A 19,852-nucleotide genomic window follows, 5' to 3' on the forward strand; every position below is an offset into this window, starting at 1 on the left:
TCTCTGAAGGCAGGAGCCGACGGAGAGGATCCGCGTCGCCACAGCAGTAACCCTCCCTCATTACGCCGCTCAGCCTGCCCAGAGAGTGCCGATAGATAGATAGGCCAGCTGAATCGAGCAACGGAGGCCCGCAACGGTAGGAGCCAGCTAACGGGACAGGAGCGAGAACGGGGAAAAGAAGAGAGGGGAGGAGGGGAGGAGAGGGGGGAGGGGAGCGCACGGCTGTACAGCCACCTCACCATTCGCCGACTTCACCCTCTATGCCATCCAGCTGGGACGCCCCTTCAGCCACTGACACAGAAGTGGCAGCAGCTGGAGAGGGGCTTGCAGGTGGGCGACCCAGTGCTGGCGGGATGCAGGGGAGCATGAGCTGCCCTGGTCCTCCTTTTCTTCTGTGGGGGAGGCAGCAGGGCGGATAACCGGCCCTGGCGCAGCTCAACCCCGGGAAAACAGAGAAGTCTGCTGCGACTCTGTTGTCCCTGTGGGAAAAAATTAAGTGAAAAAAACAAAAAATTAAAATCTTCACAAAGACAACTCTGCAGTGCAGAGAGTGTCTTGCCTCCTTGACACTAAGCAAAAAACTGGAAGTCTCTCTCTCCAGGCTGAGGGTATAGCTGCTGGAGGAGGGGCTTAACAGTCTTTTACTTAGTGTCACGCCTCCTATGGAGATAAGCTATACCCAAGAGTTCCTGTGTCCCCCAAGGAATTGGGCGAGAAAGAATATTTTGTCGGGCTTTTCCCCATTCACGCTTAATCAGGTCTTTGACACAATGCTGAATGGGGAACACCCTAGACTTTTTTGGCTTCAGGCTTTCAAACATGAGTTCTGGCCTAGACCAGGACTCCTTTTCCCCATCCAGCTCCTTCGTGGATCTAACCACTTTCAATAGTAGATCCGTACCCTCCACTCTGAATAACGGCTTCCCTGTCAAATCTTCAGAGGAGGAATCTGAACTTGCAATGGCGCCCTCCTCCTCAGACTCAGAATCCAAAGTATCCTCCACTATTGTCAGCCTTCTTATGTCTGGATGAGCTAGGCAGGGATTTTTTTTAAGATGTTCCACAGAAGAACAAACTTCCTTTTTAACTAACTCTTGGATGTTTTGCAATAAAGATGGCGACTCCTCTGCTACTAACTCATCCAGACAAGGTTGGCAACATGTCTTAGGGTAGGACGGGCTCAATTTTCACTTGCAAATTCCACACTCTTTAGCTCTTGTTTTGTGGGTAGCTTTCCTTGGGGCTTCTTTAAACTGCATTTAATAAATATCCCCAATCAGTCTCCATAACAATAAACTCCCCAAAGGGAGATGGTGGGGGTTAACCCCTCTTACCCCCAGGAATACCATGCTGGATTCAGAATGCAGCTCCTGCCAGTCTGCGCACAGTTGAACTTCCCCTTCTTCCTGCATGATGCTGCTTCAAGGGGGCAATGGAGGGAAGATCTGGCCATCCGGCCAAAAATCTTGCCGCTGCTCCCTCCATGCTGTCTGGCGTTTCATTTTTCAAATGAGCAGCGCACGCCTGCCATGTTTAGGCTCCTCCCCTTCCGGCCGGTGAAACACACAGGTCACTTCCAGCGCGACGCACGCGTCCAGACTCTGCCTGCCGCCAAATGAGAGGAGAAGATACTCCTCCCCCCTCACGCCGAACTTCGCCAGCCTGGCAAGGGACAACCAGCCCCAGGCATTCCCCCATGGCGCTGAAGAAGGAAACCGCCGGGCTTCTCAGCGGCTCCTAGAGGAGACTTACGCCGACAGGTACCTCCAATAGGTTTCAGCCTTTTAACCCTAGAGGTCCTGCAGCGCCAAAAAACAGACCTGAGAAGAACTCCTCCTGTCTTGGACAGGAAACAGGAAAGAACTGAGTGGTGGAAGGCAGTGGGACAATTTAAAGATCTGGGAAGTTCCCGTTTCCTGTCCGGAAGGGGGAGGATCTCTCACAGGTTCTGTCATGGGGCGTAATGGAAAAAACATTTTTGTGTCACCATTTTCTGAGAACTATTTTATTTTTTAATCATTCTGGGGACTGTGTTGTGTGGGGGCTTGTTTTTTGCGAGATGAGGTGACATTTTCACTGGTAAAGTTTTGGGATATACGAAACATTTTGTGAGGCGAGCTGACTAGTGTTGAGCGAACTTGTGTTTTAAGTTCTGCGTCCAAAGTTCGGGCTCAGGTTATCGAAGAATCCAGTTATGGAATCCGCTACCACGGACCATAATGGAATTTGGAATCCATAACAGGATTCTTCGATTACCCGAACTTTGGACGCAGAAAACACAAGTTCACTAGAGGTGACCAAAAGATGGCCGTTATGGCACAGTTTTTATTTATTATTTTACAGCGTTCACCCAACCATTTTTTTTTCTTCATAGAGCCAGTGGTTACGGATGCAGCGATACCTAATTTCTATTTTTTTCTTTCCATTGTAAATGGCTTAATGAGAGGAAAGGGGTGCTTTTTTTTTAGCTTGAAGCTTTTCAATTTTTTGACAACACTTTCACTTTTCATTTTTATCCCACTAACGGTCTTCTGCATTGGAAAAGGAATGAGACTGTCAAAAGCTGAACAATGCATGCCGTTTTACACTCACAGTTCCCTGAGAGATCCAGCCTAGGGGCTGGGCCTCATAGGCCTCCGACTGAATTGTTGCGGGAAGCCGATGGGTGAGAGTGGGTGCTCCCGCCATCTGCAAACTCCTTAGATGCTGTGGTCAGCATTGACCTTGGGTTAACCCACCGGCAGAGTTTTCAGCGATGCAGGCGAATACAGCAGGGGCATGGCTGTCAGTAACAGACGGGCCCCTGCCGCTGATCAGGCGCGCAAAGCTCCTGTGCTGCCCAGTCAGAGCGCCATACATCTACATGAGGAGGCAGCAACGTACATGTATGTGACAATGCGGGAAAGGGTTAAAGGTAAAGTATAGAAAAGAAAATTTTGACAATCCAGTTATTAAAAGGAAATCTGTCACCATAATTGGACTTAACACACTGCTTATATGTGAACTGCGCATGCGCGGGATCCCGGAAGGTACTGGGGATGACGCAACAGACTTACGGGGTGGGACAAGCAAGAGGCTAAGGAGGAGTAATGTGAAAAGAAGGCAGAGCGGCTTGGGCACCTACACCATGAACCCCGCCCCTGGGCACTTGCGAGCCCCATTTGCATATGGATTAAACAGCGTTTTTTCAGCTGCTGAAAGTCACAATAAAAGAACAAAAGGTACCATTGGAATCATGGGTAGTTGTGCTAGAGCCACATGTAAGCAGTGCGTAACGTCCAATTTTGGTGACAGACTCCCTTTAAGATGAAAGATTCAGTCACAAATAAATTCGCTGCTCGTGGGAGATCAGTCTGGATCTGCACTCACGTCGACATCTTTAGTGATCGTAGTCATAGAAGATAAGAGCATCGTGGATTATAAGGGGGGGGGGGGGGGGTGGTACATAGCACAAGGTATGACAATATCCGATAAAAAGGTGGCTGTGGACAGATTATTAAACTCTCGCTGTGGTACCTGATTTTGGGGCGTTGTAGCAGCATTCCCCGTTGAAGGCCTGACTTTAGAGGTCTTGGTTAATGCTTTCTTCTGCTGTAGAGCCATGGTGTACTTGCTGACGGCGTTTCTGTACTCCTTGTCGTGAAAGAGCGAGTCTGCGTGGTATACTAACAGCTGGTACTTTTGGGATGGCGAAAACATTTCCCTAGATGAAAGCAAGAAAATCCACATCTGAAAAATAACATTACAGAAATCTCCTGCTTTCCCCCACATCCTAAAGGATAGCAAATTTAGTTTCCAAAACCTGTGGATGGGGGAAAGGTTGTCCTAATGGGACAATCCCTGAGAACAGATGTTCACATCATGTTTTTTTGTCCCACATTTAGGTATACATTAAAGCGGTTTTCTGGGATCTTTAGGACAGGTCCTCAATATCTGATCGGTGGTGTCCAACTACAGGCACCGATCAGCCATGAGAAGAGACCACGGCGCTCTGGTGAGGGTTGCAGTCTCTTCCTAGGACAGTGATGTCACGTTCTTCGGTCACGTGGGCTAGGCGCAGCGGAGTCTCACTCAAGTGAGTAGGCCTTGGCTGCAATAATCAACCACAGGGCCAGGAGTGGGCAGGCCAGAGACCCTACAAGGGTCCACCTGAGCTCTCCTCACGGCCCCTGACTAGGTACATAATGGCCTGATGCTCTCAGCATTAATGTAGGAGCATCAGATACATATGCATCTGCCACAGGGGCCCTCCTGAATTCAACTGTATTAGGCTACTTTCACACTAGCGTTCGTCGGTCCGCTCGTGAGCTCCGTTTGAAGGAGCTCACGAGCGGACCCGAACGCAGCCGTCCAGCCCTGATGCAGTCTGAATGGAGCGGATCCGCTCAGACTGCATCAGTCTGGCGGCGTTCAGCCTCCGCTCCGCTCGCCTCCGCACGGACAGGCGGACAGCTAAACGCTGCTTGCAGCGTTCGGGTGTCCGCCTGGCCGTGCGGATCCGTCCAGACTTACAATGTAAGTCAATGGGGACGGATCCGTTTGAAGATGCCACAATATGGCTCAATCTTCAGGAGGATCCGTCCCCTATTGACTTTACATTGAAAGTCTGGACGGATCCGTACGAGGCTATTTTCACACTTAGCTGTTATATGCTAAAATAATGCAGACGGATCCGTTCTGAACGGAGCCTCCGTCTGCATTATTATGATCGGATCCGTTCAGAACGGATCCGATCGAACGCTAGTGTGAAAGTAGCCTTACTGTCTTCACTATGATGATAGGGCGGTATTTAATGCTGCACTGTGGTATCTGGTTTTGCTGAGGCGGTATTTTGTGCTGCACTATAGTATTGCTGCTCCTGTCATCTCTTCCTACTTGTGTTATCCCAGCTTATGTCAGTTTGCAGCCACCCACAATATTGGGCCACTTTAAAGGCTATGTAGACCTTTGGGGGCATTTTTTTAAAATTTATTTTAAGCTAAAAATCATTTTTTTCAATTGGTCTTTATATAAAATATGGAACCCTGTTTTCTGTACAGAGCTGAGGTGCCGTAGAGGCAGCCTGTGGATTTCCTGTCTTTCCCGTCATCTAGGGAGCTGACGGACTCTTTATCTCTGATCTCTGACATAAACAAACACTCATTACAGCTCAAGCCTTCTCTTACTGATAAGAACGTGGCTTAAAGGGAACCTGTCACCTGGATTTTGTGTATAGAGCTGAGGACATGGGCTGCTAGATGTCCGCTAGCACATCCGCAATACTCAGTCCCCATAGCTCTGTGTGCCTTAATTGTGTAAAAAAAAACTGATTTGATACATATGCAAATTAACCTGAGAGGAGTCCTGTCCCGGACTCATCTCATGTACAGGACTCATCTCAGGTTAATTTGCATATGTATCAAATATTTTTTTTTACTCAATAAAAGCACACAGAGCTATGGGGACTGGGTATTGCGGATGTGCTAGCGGCCTTCTAGCAACCCATGTCCTCAGCTCTATACACAATATCCCGGTGACAGGTTCCCTTTAAATAAGTGTTTTTGAGCTATTAGTAATTTAGAGATAATGGTTATTAGATGACCGGCACAAAGTGAAGACGAAACGATCAGTCACACAGCTGGAAAAACAGTTAAGCCTTTGTGACAGAACGCCTCAATATTATAAAAAAAAAAAAAAAGGCAAATTGGAAATATTTTTTGCCAAAAATGGGTAAAATGCAATAATAATAAATTAAAAAAAAACGCCTCTGAAGGTGTTGATAGCCGCTATACAATGTACAGCTCTATGCTTGGTATGTTGCGAGGATGTCAGAGCGAGCAATGTGTCCTCTTTAAAAAGGCGATTGGCGGACTCCATCCCTGTACTGATGTCCTATCCTGAAGATAGGTCATCAATATAGGAGGCCTGGAAATCCCCTTTAAATTAATTTCTCAGACGGATACCATACCGTACCATTGCTATGCTGTGTCCTGCTTGGTTGCTATGGGATACGGCACAGTTGCATACTGTTAGTGAGAACCCCCTCCCCACTATACATGTGTCACCAGGTGTATACGGATGTAATACGCGGATCAGTGTCACTCACGGGTTGTTGTTGCTCATGGTCAGCAGGAGACTGCTCAGTAGGCGCACGTTAGAGTGCAGCCCGGCCGCAGCCATGTCTCGTACATGATCTATCACACTCATTCCGGCCACAGCTCCAGCAGCCTTCAGTGCTCTGTACACTACGACAGCTCCACCCAGATGCGCTGCTCGCGTTAAATGATGGCGCTCGCCGACGACTTAACTTGAGGAAAAAAAATAAAAAAAAAATAGGCGTCCAAGCTGCGCCTGCTGGCTTTCAACTCGGGCGGTAACCATGGGTACACTGCACGTATTCACACGTGTATCCTGCCCTGTTTATAACTCTGCACTGCGCACTACGAAACGTTACTGGTTGTTATCTGCAAGCATGACTTCTCTCTGTAAACCGCACAGGCACCATGGTCAGCTACTTTCTCCAAAATGGCGAGTCTGGCTTCAGTCGTGCGTTCCAAGGCAGAGGCGGGGCTTATGCGTTCCGGAGAGAGGACTGAACTCTATAAGGGCGGAAGTGGTGCAAGGCAAGGGGTGAGAAGGGGGAATTGTGGTGACAGGTTGGCGGAGGAGAGCAGGGAGCGGTGCTGTGTGGTTTCAAGATGTCAGAACAGTCTGTCCTTCTGCTCAGGAAGCAGCTCGCAGGTAATGTCCGCCGGGCGCTCGCTGCTAGCTAATGGCTTGTCTTTGTCTCTCTGCTTCACTATTGTTTGGAGAGTGTTGGTCGTGTGGAAACTTCGGGGTTCTGTAGCTTCCGGCCGGCCACGAGGCTACCAGCCCCTCAGGACAAGCACATTGCTGTGGAAGGATAGGAGGCCTGGCCGCTGCCGTCCCCTCAGCGTGGTTATAGCGCCACCTCAGAGAGGCGCTGGTCCTGGGTATAGCAGCCAGTGTCCTGACTAGCCTGACTAGAGCTGTGTGGTAATGACCCTGGCCTGTGTGTGTAAAAAAAAAATATATATATATATATATATATATATATATATATATATATATATATATATATATATATATATATATATATATATATATATAATATATATATAATATTAGCGCTAGCTAGTTGGGCTCTTCTGTCTGTTCTATGACTGGCACCAACACCACCTGATGGGCCCCACGGCTTATAATGGGTTTGCCAGTACTCCTATTACTGCCACCTAATAAGAAGATGGAAACTCCAGCAGAAATGTGCTGGTGGCTTCAGATATAGGCCTAGTTCACACCTTGGTGATTTCTGTCAGATTGTGAGCCAAAACCAGATGTGGAGCCAGTGCAGAGATCAGGTGAAAGGGAAGGGTTTCCCCCTGTTCTATGTTTATTATTTTTTTACTCGCACCTTGGTTTGGCTCTCAATAACTGATGAATATCACTGAAGTGTGAACTGGGCCATGAGATGTGCAGAGCAAGCATTTGTATTGGGGCCCATTTACACGACCGTAGACCGCCTGTGCCTGTGTTGCGGACCGCAGTCCACAGTGCGTGAGCACCGGCCGTGTGAATCGCTTGTTTTGTGGTGCAGACCGTTGACTTGAATGGGTCCACAATCTGTGTCTCTGTGCCAAATCTTGCGGATGGCGGGCCCGTTCAAGTTGGTGGGTCCATATCCGTGATATGGGATTCACACGGCCGGTGCCGTATATTGCGGACCCTCTGTTTGTAATCCACAATACAGGCACAGACGGCCTATGCTACGGTCATGTGAATGAGCCCTTACCGCATCTTCCCCAACGCTGTTGCTAAAGGGGTTTTTCTAGAGGTGGGGCCAGCAATACTTTAGTGCAGCACAACATACTGCCCCAGCAGTACCACATACCACAGTGCAGCACAATATACTGCCCCAGCAGTACCACATACCACAGTGCAGCACAATATACTGCCCCAGCAGTACCACATACCACAGTGCAGCACAATATACTGCCCCAGCAGTACCACATACCACAGTGCAGCACAACATACTGCCCCAGCAGTACCACATACCACAGTGCAGCACAACATACTGCCCCAGCAGTACCACATACCACAGTGCAGCACAACATACTGCCCCAGCAGTACCACATACCACAGTGCAGCACAACATACTGCCCCAGCAGTACCACATACCACAGTGCAGCACAACATACTGCCCCAGCAGTACCACATACCACAGTGCAGCACAACATACTGCCCCAGCAGTACCACATACCACAGTGCAGCACAACATACTGCCCCAGCAGTACCACATACCACAGTGCAGCACAACATACTGCCCCAGCAGTACCACATACCACAGTGCAGCACAACATACTGCCCCAGCAGTACCACATACCACAGTGCAGCACAACATACTGCCCCAGCAGTACCACATACCACAGTGCAGCACAACATACTGCCCCAGCAGTACCACATACCACAGTGCAGCACAACATACTGCCCCAGCAGTACCACATACCACAGTGCAGCACAACATACTGCCCCAGCAGTACCACATACCACAGTGCAGCACAACATACTGCCCCAGCAGTGTAACGAGTGAGGTAGGGGGCGGCACCACTGTCCCGGCTGCATGCACAAGGATCATATGTTCCTGACGGCTGGAGAGGACAGCACACGATCGGTGGTGCTCAGCTGCGCAGGTAAAGTTCAGTGTGAGCGTAATCGGAGGTAAATGAAAACAGCGGCACTCACCCGTGTGCCCCAGCAGTACCACATACCACAGTGCAGCACAACATACTGCCCCAGCAGTACCACATACCACAGTGCAGCACAGTGTGGCCCGATAGAAATGAATGTGGAGTGGCTGCGCATGCGCAGTGCACCCTCCATTCATTTCCCGGCTCCGTTCTCATTGTAGGTGTGGGTCCCAGAGGTTGGACCCGCACCTATCAGACAATAGGTGGCATATCCTAGCGATACGCTCCCATTGTCAGAGATGGCAAAACCCCTTTAATTAATGCTGAGCATCAGATCTTTATGTACTTGGCTGGCGGCCAAGAGGAGGGGTTGGATGGCCCCCAGGGTATCGGCCCACCAAGAGATTTCCCTGTATGCTCTATGGCCTGCCTGCCCCTGCGGGTTAGTGGGGGTCTGACTCCCAGAACACAAGTCAGGCAGCTGCAGGAACTAACACAGGGATTCCAGGCCGTCTGGAGACCAGTAGAGATGAGCGAATTTCCGGTTATGACATTCATTCGCAACTCGTTTACTGGTAAAAGGTAAATTGCGTTAAAGATTCCGTTATTACGGACCATAACGCAATTCTATGATGGAATGCATAACGCAATGCCTTTAGAGACATTCCATTATTCATTCAGTCATAACAGAAGTCTATGGGCTGCAAAATGGACCCGTTGTGCAGCAGAGGACTTTTTTTTTTTTTTTCCATCTTTAAATGCAGTATGCCCTCCATATTTGTATATATTTTTTTATAGGACATGAAACATCTTACAAATGTAAAAAAGAGTAAATCAAAAACACTTGTAAAAAAAAAAAGTGTGAAGGGTTTTCTGAGGTTCACTGGAGACCAGGAATAACATGACTAACATTTTAAAGGGACACTGACAGGCTATATATATATTGGGCCTGTCAGTGTCCCTTTAAAATGTTAGTCATGTTATTCCTGGTCTCCAGTGAACCTCAGAAAACCCTTCACCCTTCAAGTGTTTTTGATTTACTCTTTTTTACATTTGTAAGATGTTTCATGTCCTATGTCATATAGAACATGACAACCTCTTTCTAACAAAGCTAGAACCGGCCCTGTACCTCACATGGATCCAGAGATCCCCCCCCCCCCCCCCCCCCAAATTTATATCAAGCTGTGGCTCAAGGGGAGCGTCTTTTCTGCTGCAGCTAAAGGGGCGTGTCTACGCTCTACCTATCACAGCTCAGGAGGCGTGTCTCAGCTCTACCTATCACAGCTCAAGGAGGAATGTCTCAGCTCTACCTATCACAGCTCTGGAAGCAGTTGAAGGGTGAAACTGAGCATGTGCGGCCTTGTCGGTGAGCAGGACAAAAAATAGAAATAAAACAAACATCGGGTGGCACTATACAGATACATTTTATTGACTATCTCAGTGGCTATGCTACATTTTTAATTTAAATGCAATTACAAAAGGATTCAGATCCAGGTGCTGGCTTAAACTGTAGAATATTTTTGTGGGACAACCCCTTTAAGCTAACATAACTCTTACGGATAACTTTTCAGAACTGAACAAGAACCCTGTTGAGGGATTTTCTGCTGGACTCATAGACGACAATGATATCTACAAATGGGAGGTGCTACTTATTGGACCACAGGATACTTTATTGTAAGTGCCTGGTTCTATGTGACTTGCTTACACAAGTCTGTATGTTAAAAAATAAAAAAAGATGTAGTTTTAAAAAATTTTAAAAATATATTGCATAGACACATCTCAATGTCTGAATTGCATAGCCATACTTTTAATACACTTAGCCTCCCAGTTCCCTGCCACTCATTCCACCACTGCCCGGGTTCCTTGCTGCTCTCTGGTCCCACTTTTATGTTCCGAAAATGTCTGCCCAGACCACAGCAGTGACCGCCTCTGTCAAGAGGGACCAAGAAGCTGAGAGCAGCAGGAATTCAGTGCGCGAGTTTTATTTTTATTTGCTGGACAGCCCCTTTATTTAGAAGAGTTGAAGATTAATATTTGGGACCTTGAAAATGTTATATAGATGTACTGCATAAAAGGATGTCTGAGGACCACTCCTACCCATAGACCTTTTTGGTGCATGTAGACATCAGAGGGGAGCCACAGCAAAGAGCTGCAAACCAGTTATACTGGAGCATCAGCTGTGTTGGGGTGTCAGGCTTTTTACAGTGAATGGGTTCCCTATGGTGAGGCAGCCCCTCTAGCTTTGATATATCATGATGTGTTTGATATGCCCACATGTGTTTCTTTTAACCTTTCCATGTATTTTTCTTTTAAGTGAGGGTGGATTCTTTAAAGTGCACCTTACCTTCCCAGTTGACTATCCTCTGAGGCCTCCCAAAATGAAGTTTATTACTGAAATCTGGCATCCTAATGGTAGGTGAATCTGTATTGTCAGTGCGGTTTAATCTGCTCCTTATGATCAGCCACTCAAGGTTAGATTTAGGGGCCTTGCACAGATGCATTTGACTCTAGGAAACCTTTTTTACCACAAACTATTTTTTATATTTTTTTCAAAAGTCTCTTAATAAATTAGTCAGGTCTCTGGCAGTCTGTGCACCAGAAGATTATGTTTCTGGTGTACGTTGTGGTGAATATCTGGTGGGCTGCACAAAGCCCACTTTTCTTTCTTTTTTTTTTGGCCACTCCAGAAAAGTGCTGAAGCCCAAACAGTATACTAGCAGTAGACTTGTATTTTACCGCGTTTCAGCACCTTCTCTATCCTCTTTATCTACAGTTGCAAAGAACGGTGATGTTTGTATATCCATTCTACACGAGCCCGGTGAAGATAAATTTGGCTATGAGAAGCCTGAGGAACGCTGGTTACCCATTCACACCGTGGAGACCATAATGATCAGTGTTATTTCTATGCTTGCTGACCCAAACAGTGACTCTCCAGCCAATGTAGACGCTGCAGTGAGTACCACTCCTAACCCTGGTCTGCAGTCCTCCATAGTGTCTTGTCATACTCTCTCCAGTTAGATGTGGGATCAGTCATCCCTCCCTCGCAATCCAACAACTGGATTAAAAATTTAGTAGTAAGATGAAGGGAAATTGCAGCCTGCTCAGCTGGATGCCATATATTGATTGTATTCCCCTCTGGAAAACCTCAATACTACACAATAGTGACCAGTTCTGTGCTGTCTGCTATATTGTGATGTCGGGGTTCAGGAGCTCATAAAGGTTTGAAGTGGTTATGTTTAATATGGCAGTAGACTTGAGATGGCTGCCGGCTGATAGCTTGACTAATAGTGATTAATCTTAAAACCTTCTATCAATTAAGAAGCAAAACTTCCTTCATTTTGCTTTCCAGTGGCTGGCAGGTGGTGGCACACTTGTCACTGCCAGTTCTCACCTGCCCAAGATCTATATCATTCTCTATAACTAGCACTGTAAACTGGACATTAAAGGGGTTCTCCAGTCTTTAACTATTGATGACCTATCTGCAGGATAGTTAAATTGGCAGTGGTCCAACACATGCAATCTCCCGTCTCTTCCATAGACTGCAGTAGTGGACAAGGGAGAGATGGCACAGGCGTTTCCTCATACAGCTAATCGGCGGGGGTGCCAGGTGTCAGCCCACTGCCAAGCTGATAACTATCCTGAGGATAGGTCATCAATGGTAAAAGCCCAGACAACCCCTTTAAGATGCCCTGTGGTGGTGTGCTGTAGTGTAGTTTTAGTTCTCATTATGTGTTTGATGTAATGGGCCAAAGGTGTAGGTCTCTGGTATATATTGGCATGTACCTGTTCTTGAAAGTTAAAATGACTTTTAACATTTGTTCATTAACAGAAAGAATGGAGGGAAGATCCAAATGGTGAATTCAAAAGAAAAGTTGCTCGCTGTGTTAGGAAAAGTCAAGAAATGGCATTTGAATGAACAAGTATGTTTTCTTCTAGTGTTGTAATTTTAGTAATTGAAGCTGGCATGTTTCACTTCAGCTGTTTTAAAGGGGGTGAGCACTTTGGTTCCATGCTTGGTACTACAACTATGCTGTAGAAATGCCATGTGAGGGCAAGTTCACATCTGCACTGGAGGAGGCTCTGTTCCAGGTGCCCGTCACATATTCTGGTGAAAAAAAGCTCTTTATATAAATATGCTACTGTGCTGTTTAGTGCATCTCAGGCAGGCTTTGGTGCACTTGGTGTTCCATGCTGTGGACAGGAAGCAATGCTTCTCCTTTGGTTTTCCATAGTGCACCACCATTTCAGAGCACGTGCAGTAGAGCATCTAGTTTCTTCTCTCCTATGCAGGAACTGGATGCTGTACTGCGCAGCAGTCTGTCTACCAGGCACTATACATGGTTTAATATGCAAAGACTCCTTTTATACAGTGAAGGTGCCAGGAGTTGGACCCCACCACCGATCAGATATTGGTAAACCCCTTTATACCCATGCCTGTGATATAGCTTGTTTCCACAGAATGCTACCTGATGTGTCCCCTTTCATGCACTTGAAGTCACATGCAGTTCTCCTTCCTTCCAATTGCAGTGGACGACGAAGAAAGCCAACTGAAGAGCAATAGCATTCACAAGCAGAAGCAGGACTCGGCCCACAGCGCGTGGTGCTTCACTGACCTCTGTTTTACCCTCTGGGCAGTTTACTTATGGTTTATTTTATAAATTATATATGATAGACTACACATTTTTTAAATGCAAAACCTGCAGATTGGTTTTCAATCCGACCAGGAGTTCCTTATTTATTCAAAATTATATTTTTGCATATGTCTTTATTGTTTAATAAAGCTGGTGACATCCTTTACAGCACTAGTCTTTGCATTGTGAAGGTGTCTTGGAGTGAAACGATGAGTGTTTCACATCTGCTTACAGGAAACCTTGCCAAAACCTTTTGGCTTCAAATGCCTTTCACTCGTGGCCATAGAAAATCTCCTCACAACATGCTTCCTGGCTACTAACATCAGAAGTTCAATCTTGGTCATACGCCTTGGCTTTTGCTGCGATTTATGGAATTTTTTTTGGATGTTGGAACCCTTAAATGAGACGGAAGACTCTTGCATCGCCCTTGGACCTCTTGATAGACTAGACACTTTGAATCCTTTTATATTAACCTTATGCTGTATAATGTCTTTTTGTGTAATTTGTTCTTCTTGTTTTGTGAAACAACCATTTGGTTACAGAATTAAACTATTTTTGAGATGTTTTGATAACTTTTCTTATATTTAGTCTTTCAGTTTTACATTGAAGCTTACTGTAGGTAAGCAGATGTACCGTTTAGCATATATAAAGCCACTCGCCTATTCACCAGTGTTATGTTCCATCACAAGGATGCCTGCTGCCTCTGGTCCCTGTGAACTAGAAGTGTGGTGGCATGTGCAATGCTACAGCCACTTTCTGGCCTCTGTGTCACAAGTGACTGACCACAGCAGCCATACTGCTTGGGGACAAAACTCCTGAGGCCAGTGAATGGCTGCAGTTGTGCATGTAACCACGGATAGAATGTTACCCTTATCACGGTGCCAATGAATTGGAGAGTAGCATTGAGGGGGAAACAAAAGCCAAACACATTTTGGGGCCAAATCTCCCATGAAGTCAAACTGACAGAGGCCACCTTTTCTTTGATTCGTCTCAATTTTTCCTCTTCAGTATTGTAGGTGGAAAGAGGGTCAGGCCAGAACTTGCCACCTAATCAAAGCAGACAACCTCTCTCTTGGGTCTGGAGCCTGGGCTCTGGCTAGAGCCTTGTTTAGGGCAGGGATCTGTAACTTTCAGCATTTCAGCTTCTATGAAACTACAACTCCCAACATGAACATTACTAGGCTGTTCTTTTAACTCCTATAGAACTGAAAGGTGAATACTTAGTGTTGTAGCTTCAGAACAGATGAGTGACTAGATTATTAAAGGGGATTTCCTGAATAGGTTATCTCTGTATATGATCAACCCACGCCGATCAGCTGTTTGAGAAGGCAGCGGATACTGATGAGGATAGGTAATTGGTAAAAATCTCAAAATCCTTTTACATAGCATGATCTTATACTGAGAGGCTTAAGAAAATAAGGCTTGTTCAGCTTGAAAAAGAGGCCCTTAGAGCTGATCTCATTTACATATACGTGTGTTCAGTACAAAGAACTGGCACAGGATTTATTTGTTCTAAGGACCAGGGGACATTAATTACGTGTGGAAGAAAGGTGTTCAAACATAAATACAGGAAAGGATTCTTGACAGTTACAGCAGTCAAACTCTGGAAGACCCTATCCCCAGAGGTAGTAATGGCAGATACTTTGACATAATTTAAAAAAAGGTTTAGATGTTTGATAGCAAACTGCATTGAGAGTTAAAAATAAACTGTTTAATAGGCCTGACAGAACAACAGATGTGCAGGTTGGGGGACACCTGGGAAATAGTGACCATAAAGTAATAACCTTCCAATTATCATTCAAAAGAGCGTTTCTACAAGGAGGAACAAAAATATCAGACTTTAAAAAAGCTAAATTTAGCCAACTAAGAGGGGCCATAGGCCTAACTAACTTGGACAAAGTCCTTAAATAAAAATACAGCCACAAAATGGCATTTCTCGCCCATATTCATTGGGGGACACAGGTCCCGTGGGTATAGCTATGTCCTCTAGGAGGTGTTGACACTAGTAAAAGCTGTTAGCTCCTCCACTGGCAGCTATAACCCCTCCATCCTGGAGAGAGCTTCAGTTTTCCCATATAATCACCACGATGGCCACACAGATTGACCCATGACCTCTGTGGGGGCAGGAAACAGAAGAGATTAAATTGCCCCCTCCCACCACCACACCTCAGTGTTCCTGTCCCCACTGTGGCCAGGGTCAGAAGAGTCTCCCTGTGGGCTGGCAGGGAGATGAAGATGGGAAATCGAATTATTTTTTTTTTTTTTTCCCTACAACCGGTTTTATTTTCTTCTCCAGGAGGGTCCGAGGACTGTGTCCTGGTTTACCTGAAGCTTAAGTCAGAGGTCCGCCAGCGGCCACGTGCTTATGCTGGACTGAGGGGTATCGGGAGGGCTTGCTCTGGCTGGTCTGGAGCCTGCTCCCGGGCCGCAACTTCCTCCTCCCCGATGGGATGGGCTGTGCAGCGTCTGGGACGTCACTTCTGGGTCCAGTCATGTGATGCAACCCGGAAGCACAACCGCAGGGGGCAGAGGTGTTTGAATAAAAGGCGAGATGGCCAAGGAACTCTGATCTGAGGTCTGTAAGTACTGGTACTGTGTATACTGTCCCCTACTGCCAGAGCATGTCAGGTCCCGATCTGCAAACTTCCATGGAGCTTGATGCTGCCTCCTGTAGGTATCCCTCTGGGGGTCCGCTTGTCATTTCAATCGAAGTTTTCTGCCTGGTGTGTCTACTGATGCCTCTATTCCATATCTACTTAATTTCAGGCTAAAGAGGCTCAGAAAAAGGTTAAAAAAAACCTCCTCGCTGCATTTCTTGCACTAAAGGACTGCCTGATGGATATGGAAAGAAGCTATGTAAAGAGTGTATTTCTAATGTGATCCGGCAGGAGCATCCCTCCCTTATGGATAGTATTAGATCCGTGGTTCAGGAGAAACTCGAGAAGCCCCTAGGTCTCTATCTATACAGGATGAAATGTTTGGGGGCCTTAGAGTGAAGAAATCCAGGGTCTTCCCCATAAACGAAAATATAAAAGATATGATTCTTGAAGAGTGATCAGAACCTGGGAAAAGACTTGGAATATCCAAGGAATTCAAAAATTGGTTCTTGTTCGACCTTTCTCAGTCCAAACTATTCGATGAGACCCTAAGATTGACGTGCAGGTGGCGAAAGTAAATAAAAAGACTGCCCTGCCATTTGAGGATGCCACTCAATTAAGGGATGCTATGGAACGTAAAGCAGATTCCCTTCTGAGAAAGTCTTGGGAGGCCTCGATGTATAGTATTAAGACCAACATTGCAGCCACGTCGGTAGCTAGGTCTATGTGTTTATGGCTAGGAGAGCTTGAAAATCACCTGAGAAACAAGACTTCTAGGGAAGAAATCCTACAGTCTATCCCTCTACTTAAGTCAGCTACAGGATTCCTTGCGGACGCCTCAGCTGAATCTATTAGATTCGGTGCTAAAGAGGCGGGACTTTCCAATGCGGCTCGCCAGGCTTTATGGATGAAGTCCTAGAATATCCAAACAGAAGCTAGTATCTATTCCTTTTTCAGGAGAATATGTATTCGGGACGGTTCTAGACAAAATACTAGAGAAAGCGGCTGATAGGAAAAAAGGATTCCCTGAAGAAAGATCTTATAGAAGGAACCAGTCCTTTCGGTCATATGGTGGACAAAATAAGGCTGGTAGAGGGAAAGGCAAGTCAGGCCGTTGGGCTTATCCCAAGGGGGGGGGTAAAGGAAGAGGCTTCCTTAAGCCCCAAACTAAATCTAAAGACAAGCAATGACGCCATTGTATGGGGGAGACTGAAGGATTTCCTAGGTCCATGGGCACTTACATAAAAAAAATCCTTGGGCCTTGGATATCATTCGGTCAGGATACAAGATCGAGTTCACCTCCCTTCCACCTCCAAGATTTGTTGTAACAAGGATGGCTTCCAGATCCTCCAACCTGAATGTTTTCCAGGGAGTCCAGGACCTGGTGAAAAAGGGAGCAGTAATCGTTAATTTCTAACGATAATTTGTTTTCCCTTAGTCCTAACAGCAGCACAGATGGGGTTAACTGCCCCTGTGGACTGGTAGGACCGGCGGAATTTTAATGAGCCCAAGAACCAATAAACGATCTTCAGCTCCCTGAAAGGGAGGAGATCACCCCCCAGCCCACCGTGTTTTTAACAAGCATAATGTATTTAGGGTGGGATATTTGTGTGCTGCTGTTAGGACTAAGGGAAAACAAATTATCGTTAAAAATTAACGATTCCCTTACGTCCTCAACAGCAGCACAGATGGGGAGATAGCAAGAAGAATCCCCTAGGGAGGGTCCTCATGCCTGGCAGAACTAAGAACAGTCTGCCCAAAAGCCGAAAACTCTGCCATCCTAGCATCTATCCTATAATGGGAGATGAAGGTTGACTCAGAGCTCCAGGAGGCCGCCTTACAGATCAACTCTAAGGGGAGGAGTCTTCTCTCCGCAACCGAGGTGGAGACCGCCCTAGTAGAATGGGCCCTCACAAACTCGGGAGGATCTAAGGATTGGGAGACGAAAGCTTCCAAAATGGCCTCCTTGATCCAGCGACTAATGGTGGCTTTAGACGCTTTACGGCCTTTAGACTTACCGGCAAACAGGATAAGAAGATTCTCATCTTTCCTGAACTCACTAGATCTATCCACATAGATCTGGAGGCATCTTGAAATATCCAGCGGGTCTCTAGCTGGAGTATCAGAGGAGGAGGCTGTAAACAAAACTGGTAAAGATATTACCTGATTGATGTTCTGGAAAGTAGGCACCTTAGGCCTGAAGTAAGGTAAAAACTTCAGGAGTACTCTATCCTGTAGAAAAATAATGTACGGGTGATTTGCGGAAAAAACCTGCAATTCAGAAACTCTTTTGGCTGAAGCTATAGCCAGAAGAAAGACCATCTTTAAAGTCAGAAATTTAAAATTTACCTCCTCCAAGGGCTCGAAGGGGGGAGATGCTAGCCCCCTGAGCACTACTGAAAGATCCCACTGGGGGATAGGTTTCAGTATAGTAGGCTTTAGTCTTTCAGCTCCCTTCAGGAAGCGTTTGATGAGTGGGTCCCGAGAATGTGGCCTGTTGAGACAGGCCGAGATGGCATAAACCTGTACCTTCAAGGTAGCTGGAGATAGGCCTCTATCTAATCCATCCTGAAGAAATTGAAGTATCGCAGGAAGGGGCGGATCTGCAGACGCCACCTGTCTGGAATCACACCATGCCTCGAAGATTCTCATGATCCTGGAGTAGGCCTTCTTTGTAGACTCTGCTCGGGAATGCGACAAAGTTCTCAGGACCGACTCGGAAAGCCCTTCTATGTTGGGAAGGGACTGATCAACCTCCAGGCTGTCAGGTTGAACCTGTGCAGATCTGGGCAGAGGTGAGTGTCCCACGACACCAGGGTCTGCTCCGGGGGGAGTCTCCAGTATTGTCCCCGACTCATCTGAATGAGCTGGGTAAACCAGGATCTTCTGGGCCAAAACGGTATGATGGCTATTACCGAGGCCTGATCCTGACGGATTTTCATCAATACCCTCGGTATCATGGAAAAGGGAGGGAAGATGTAAGCCAGCCTGAACCTCCACGGTATTGACAGAGCATCTATCGCCAGGGGGTTGTCTTCCCTGTAGAGGGAACAGAACCTCATCACCTTGGCGTTGAACCTGGTTGCCATGAGATCCACTTCTGGCATACCCCATCTGTGAACTAGCTGCCTGAAGATCTCCGGATGCAGAGACCACTCCATGGTCGGTAATCCTCGACTTAAGCGGTCCGCTATCATATTGAGGGAGCCTCGAATATGAACGGCAGATAGATGGGAAAGGTTCAGCTCTGCCCACCGAAGAATTACCCCGATCTCTGACAGAAGGGGCAATGATCTTGTGCCTCCCTGTTTGTTTATATAGAGGACAGCAGTCATATTGTCTGACTGGACTTTCACTGCTTTGCCCCGGATCTGAGGCGCAAAGTGAAGGAGGGCTAGCCGGATAGCTCGCATCTCGCGAAGATTGGAGGAAAGATGCCGCTCCAGAGGAGACCAAGATCCCTGAATTGGGGATCCGTCCAGGTGAGCGCCCCAGCCTACAAGGGACGCGTCTGTAGTCAATATGACCCAAGCTGGTTGGGTCATAGACTTCCCTGCTGGTAGCTGAAACCACCATCTGAGGGAATTTCGGGTTTGACCGGACAGGGAGCACAGGGAATCTAGCCCCGCAGGGCTGCCGTTCCATAGGTGTAAGACCTCCGACTGAAGAGGACGGAGGTGCCATAACGCCCAAGGGACCGCATCCGCAGCCGCTGACATGAGCCCCAGCATCTTCATGAGAGTCCGGATAGAGACTCGACGAGGGACATAAAGGACCTTTGCCAGGTCCTGAATCCGCGCTCTCCTTTCTGGAGTCAACCGGAGGGACATCTCCACAGAGTCGACCACGAATCCTAAGTAATGGATTGAAGTCGATGGGCTCACATTCGACTTCTGCCAGTTGATAATCCAGCCTAGGCGGAAGAGAAAGGAGACTGCGA

General features: G+C 47.0%; 2 protein-coding genes across 2 annotated transcripts in view; one reads left to right on the forward strand and one right to left on the reverse strand.

The window, feature by feature from the left end:
• ANAPC7 (anaphase promoting complex subunit 7) overlaps positions 1-6,280 on the reverse strand; it is a 78,218-nt gene extending 71,938 nt beyond the window's left edge. Inside the window, exons 1-2 of the mRNA XM_044275762.1 lie at positions 6,086-6,280; positions 3,517-3,703 (exon numbers count right to left, since the gene is read on the reverse strand). Of these exons, the coding sequence (XP_044131697.1) occupies positions 3,517-3,703; positions 6,086-6,186 (288 nt within the window). The 5' untranslated portion in view covers positions 6,187-6,280. The remainder of the gene's footprint in view (positions 1-3,516; positions 3,704-6,085) is intronic.
• Positions 6,281-6,577: 297 nt separating this feature from the next.
• Positions 6,578-13,879, forward strand: LOC122934912 (ubiquitin-conjugating enzyme E2 G1-like). Its single transcript, XM_044290576.1, has 6 exons — positions 6,578-6,720; positions 10,256-10,358; positions 10,999-11,096; positions 11,458-11,636; positions 12,514-12,604; positions 13,212-13,879. Exons 1-5 carry the CDS (start codon positions 6,678-6,680, stop codon positions 12,598-12,600), a joined length of 510 nt encoding a protein of 169 aa, XP_044146511.1. The 5' UTR covers positions 6,578-6,677; the 3' UTR covers positions 12,601-12,604; positions 13,212-13,879.
• Positions 13,880-19,852: the final 5,973 nt, after the last annotated feature.

This window comes from Bufo gargarizans, chromosome 1 (assembly GCF_014858855.1).
Source record: "Bufo gargarizans isolate SCDJY-AF-19 chromosome 1, ASM1485885v1, whole genome shotgun sequence".
Taxonomy (NCBI): Eukaryota; Metazoa; Chordata; class Amphibia; order Anura; family Bufonidae; genus Bufo; species Bufo gargarizans.

Coding starts and splice junctions, on each gene's coding strand:
- LOC122934912 (XM_044290576.1), top strand. CDS start 6,678: ATGTCAGAACAGTCTGTCCTTCTGCTCAGGAAGCAGCTCGCAG. Junction 6,721..10,255: donor GCTCAGGAAGCAGCTCGCAG/GTAATGTCCGCC, acceptor ATAACTTTTCAG/AACTGAACAAGAACCCTGTT. Junction 10,359..10,998: donor GGACCACAGGATACTTTATT/GTAAGTGCCTGG, acceptor TTTTCTTTTAAG/TGAGGGTGGATTCTTTAAAG.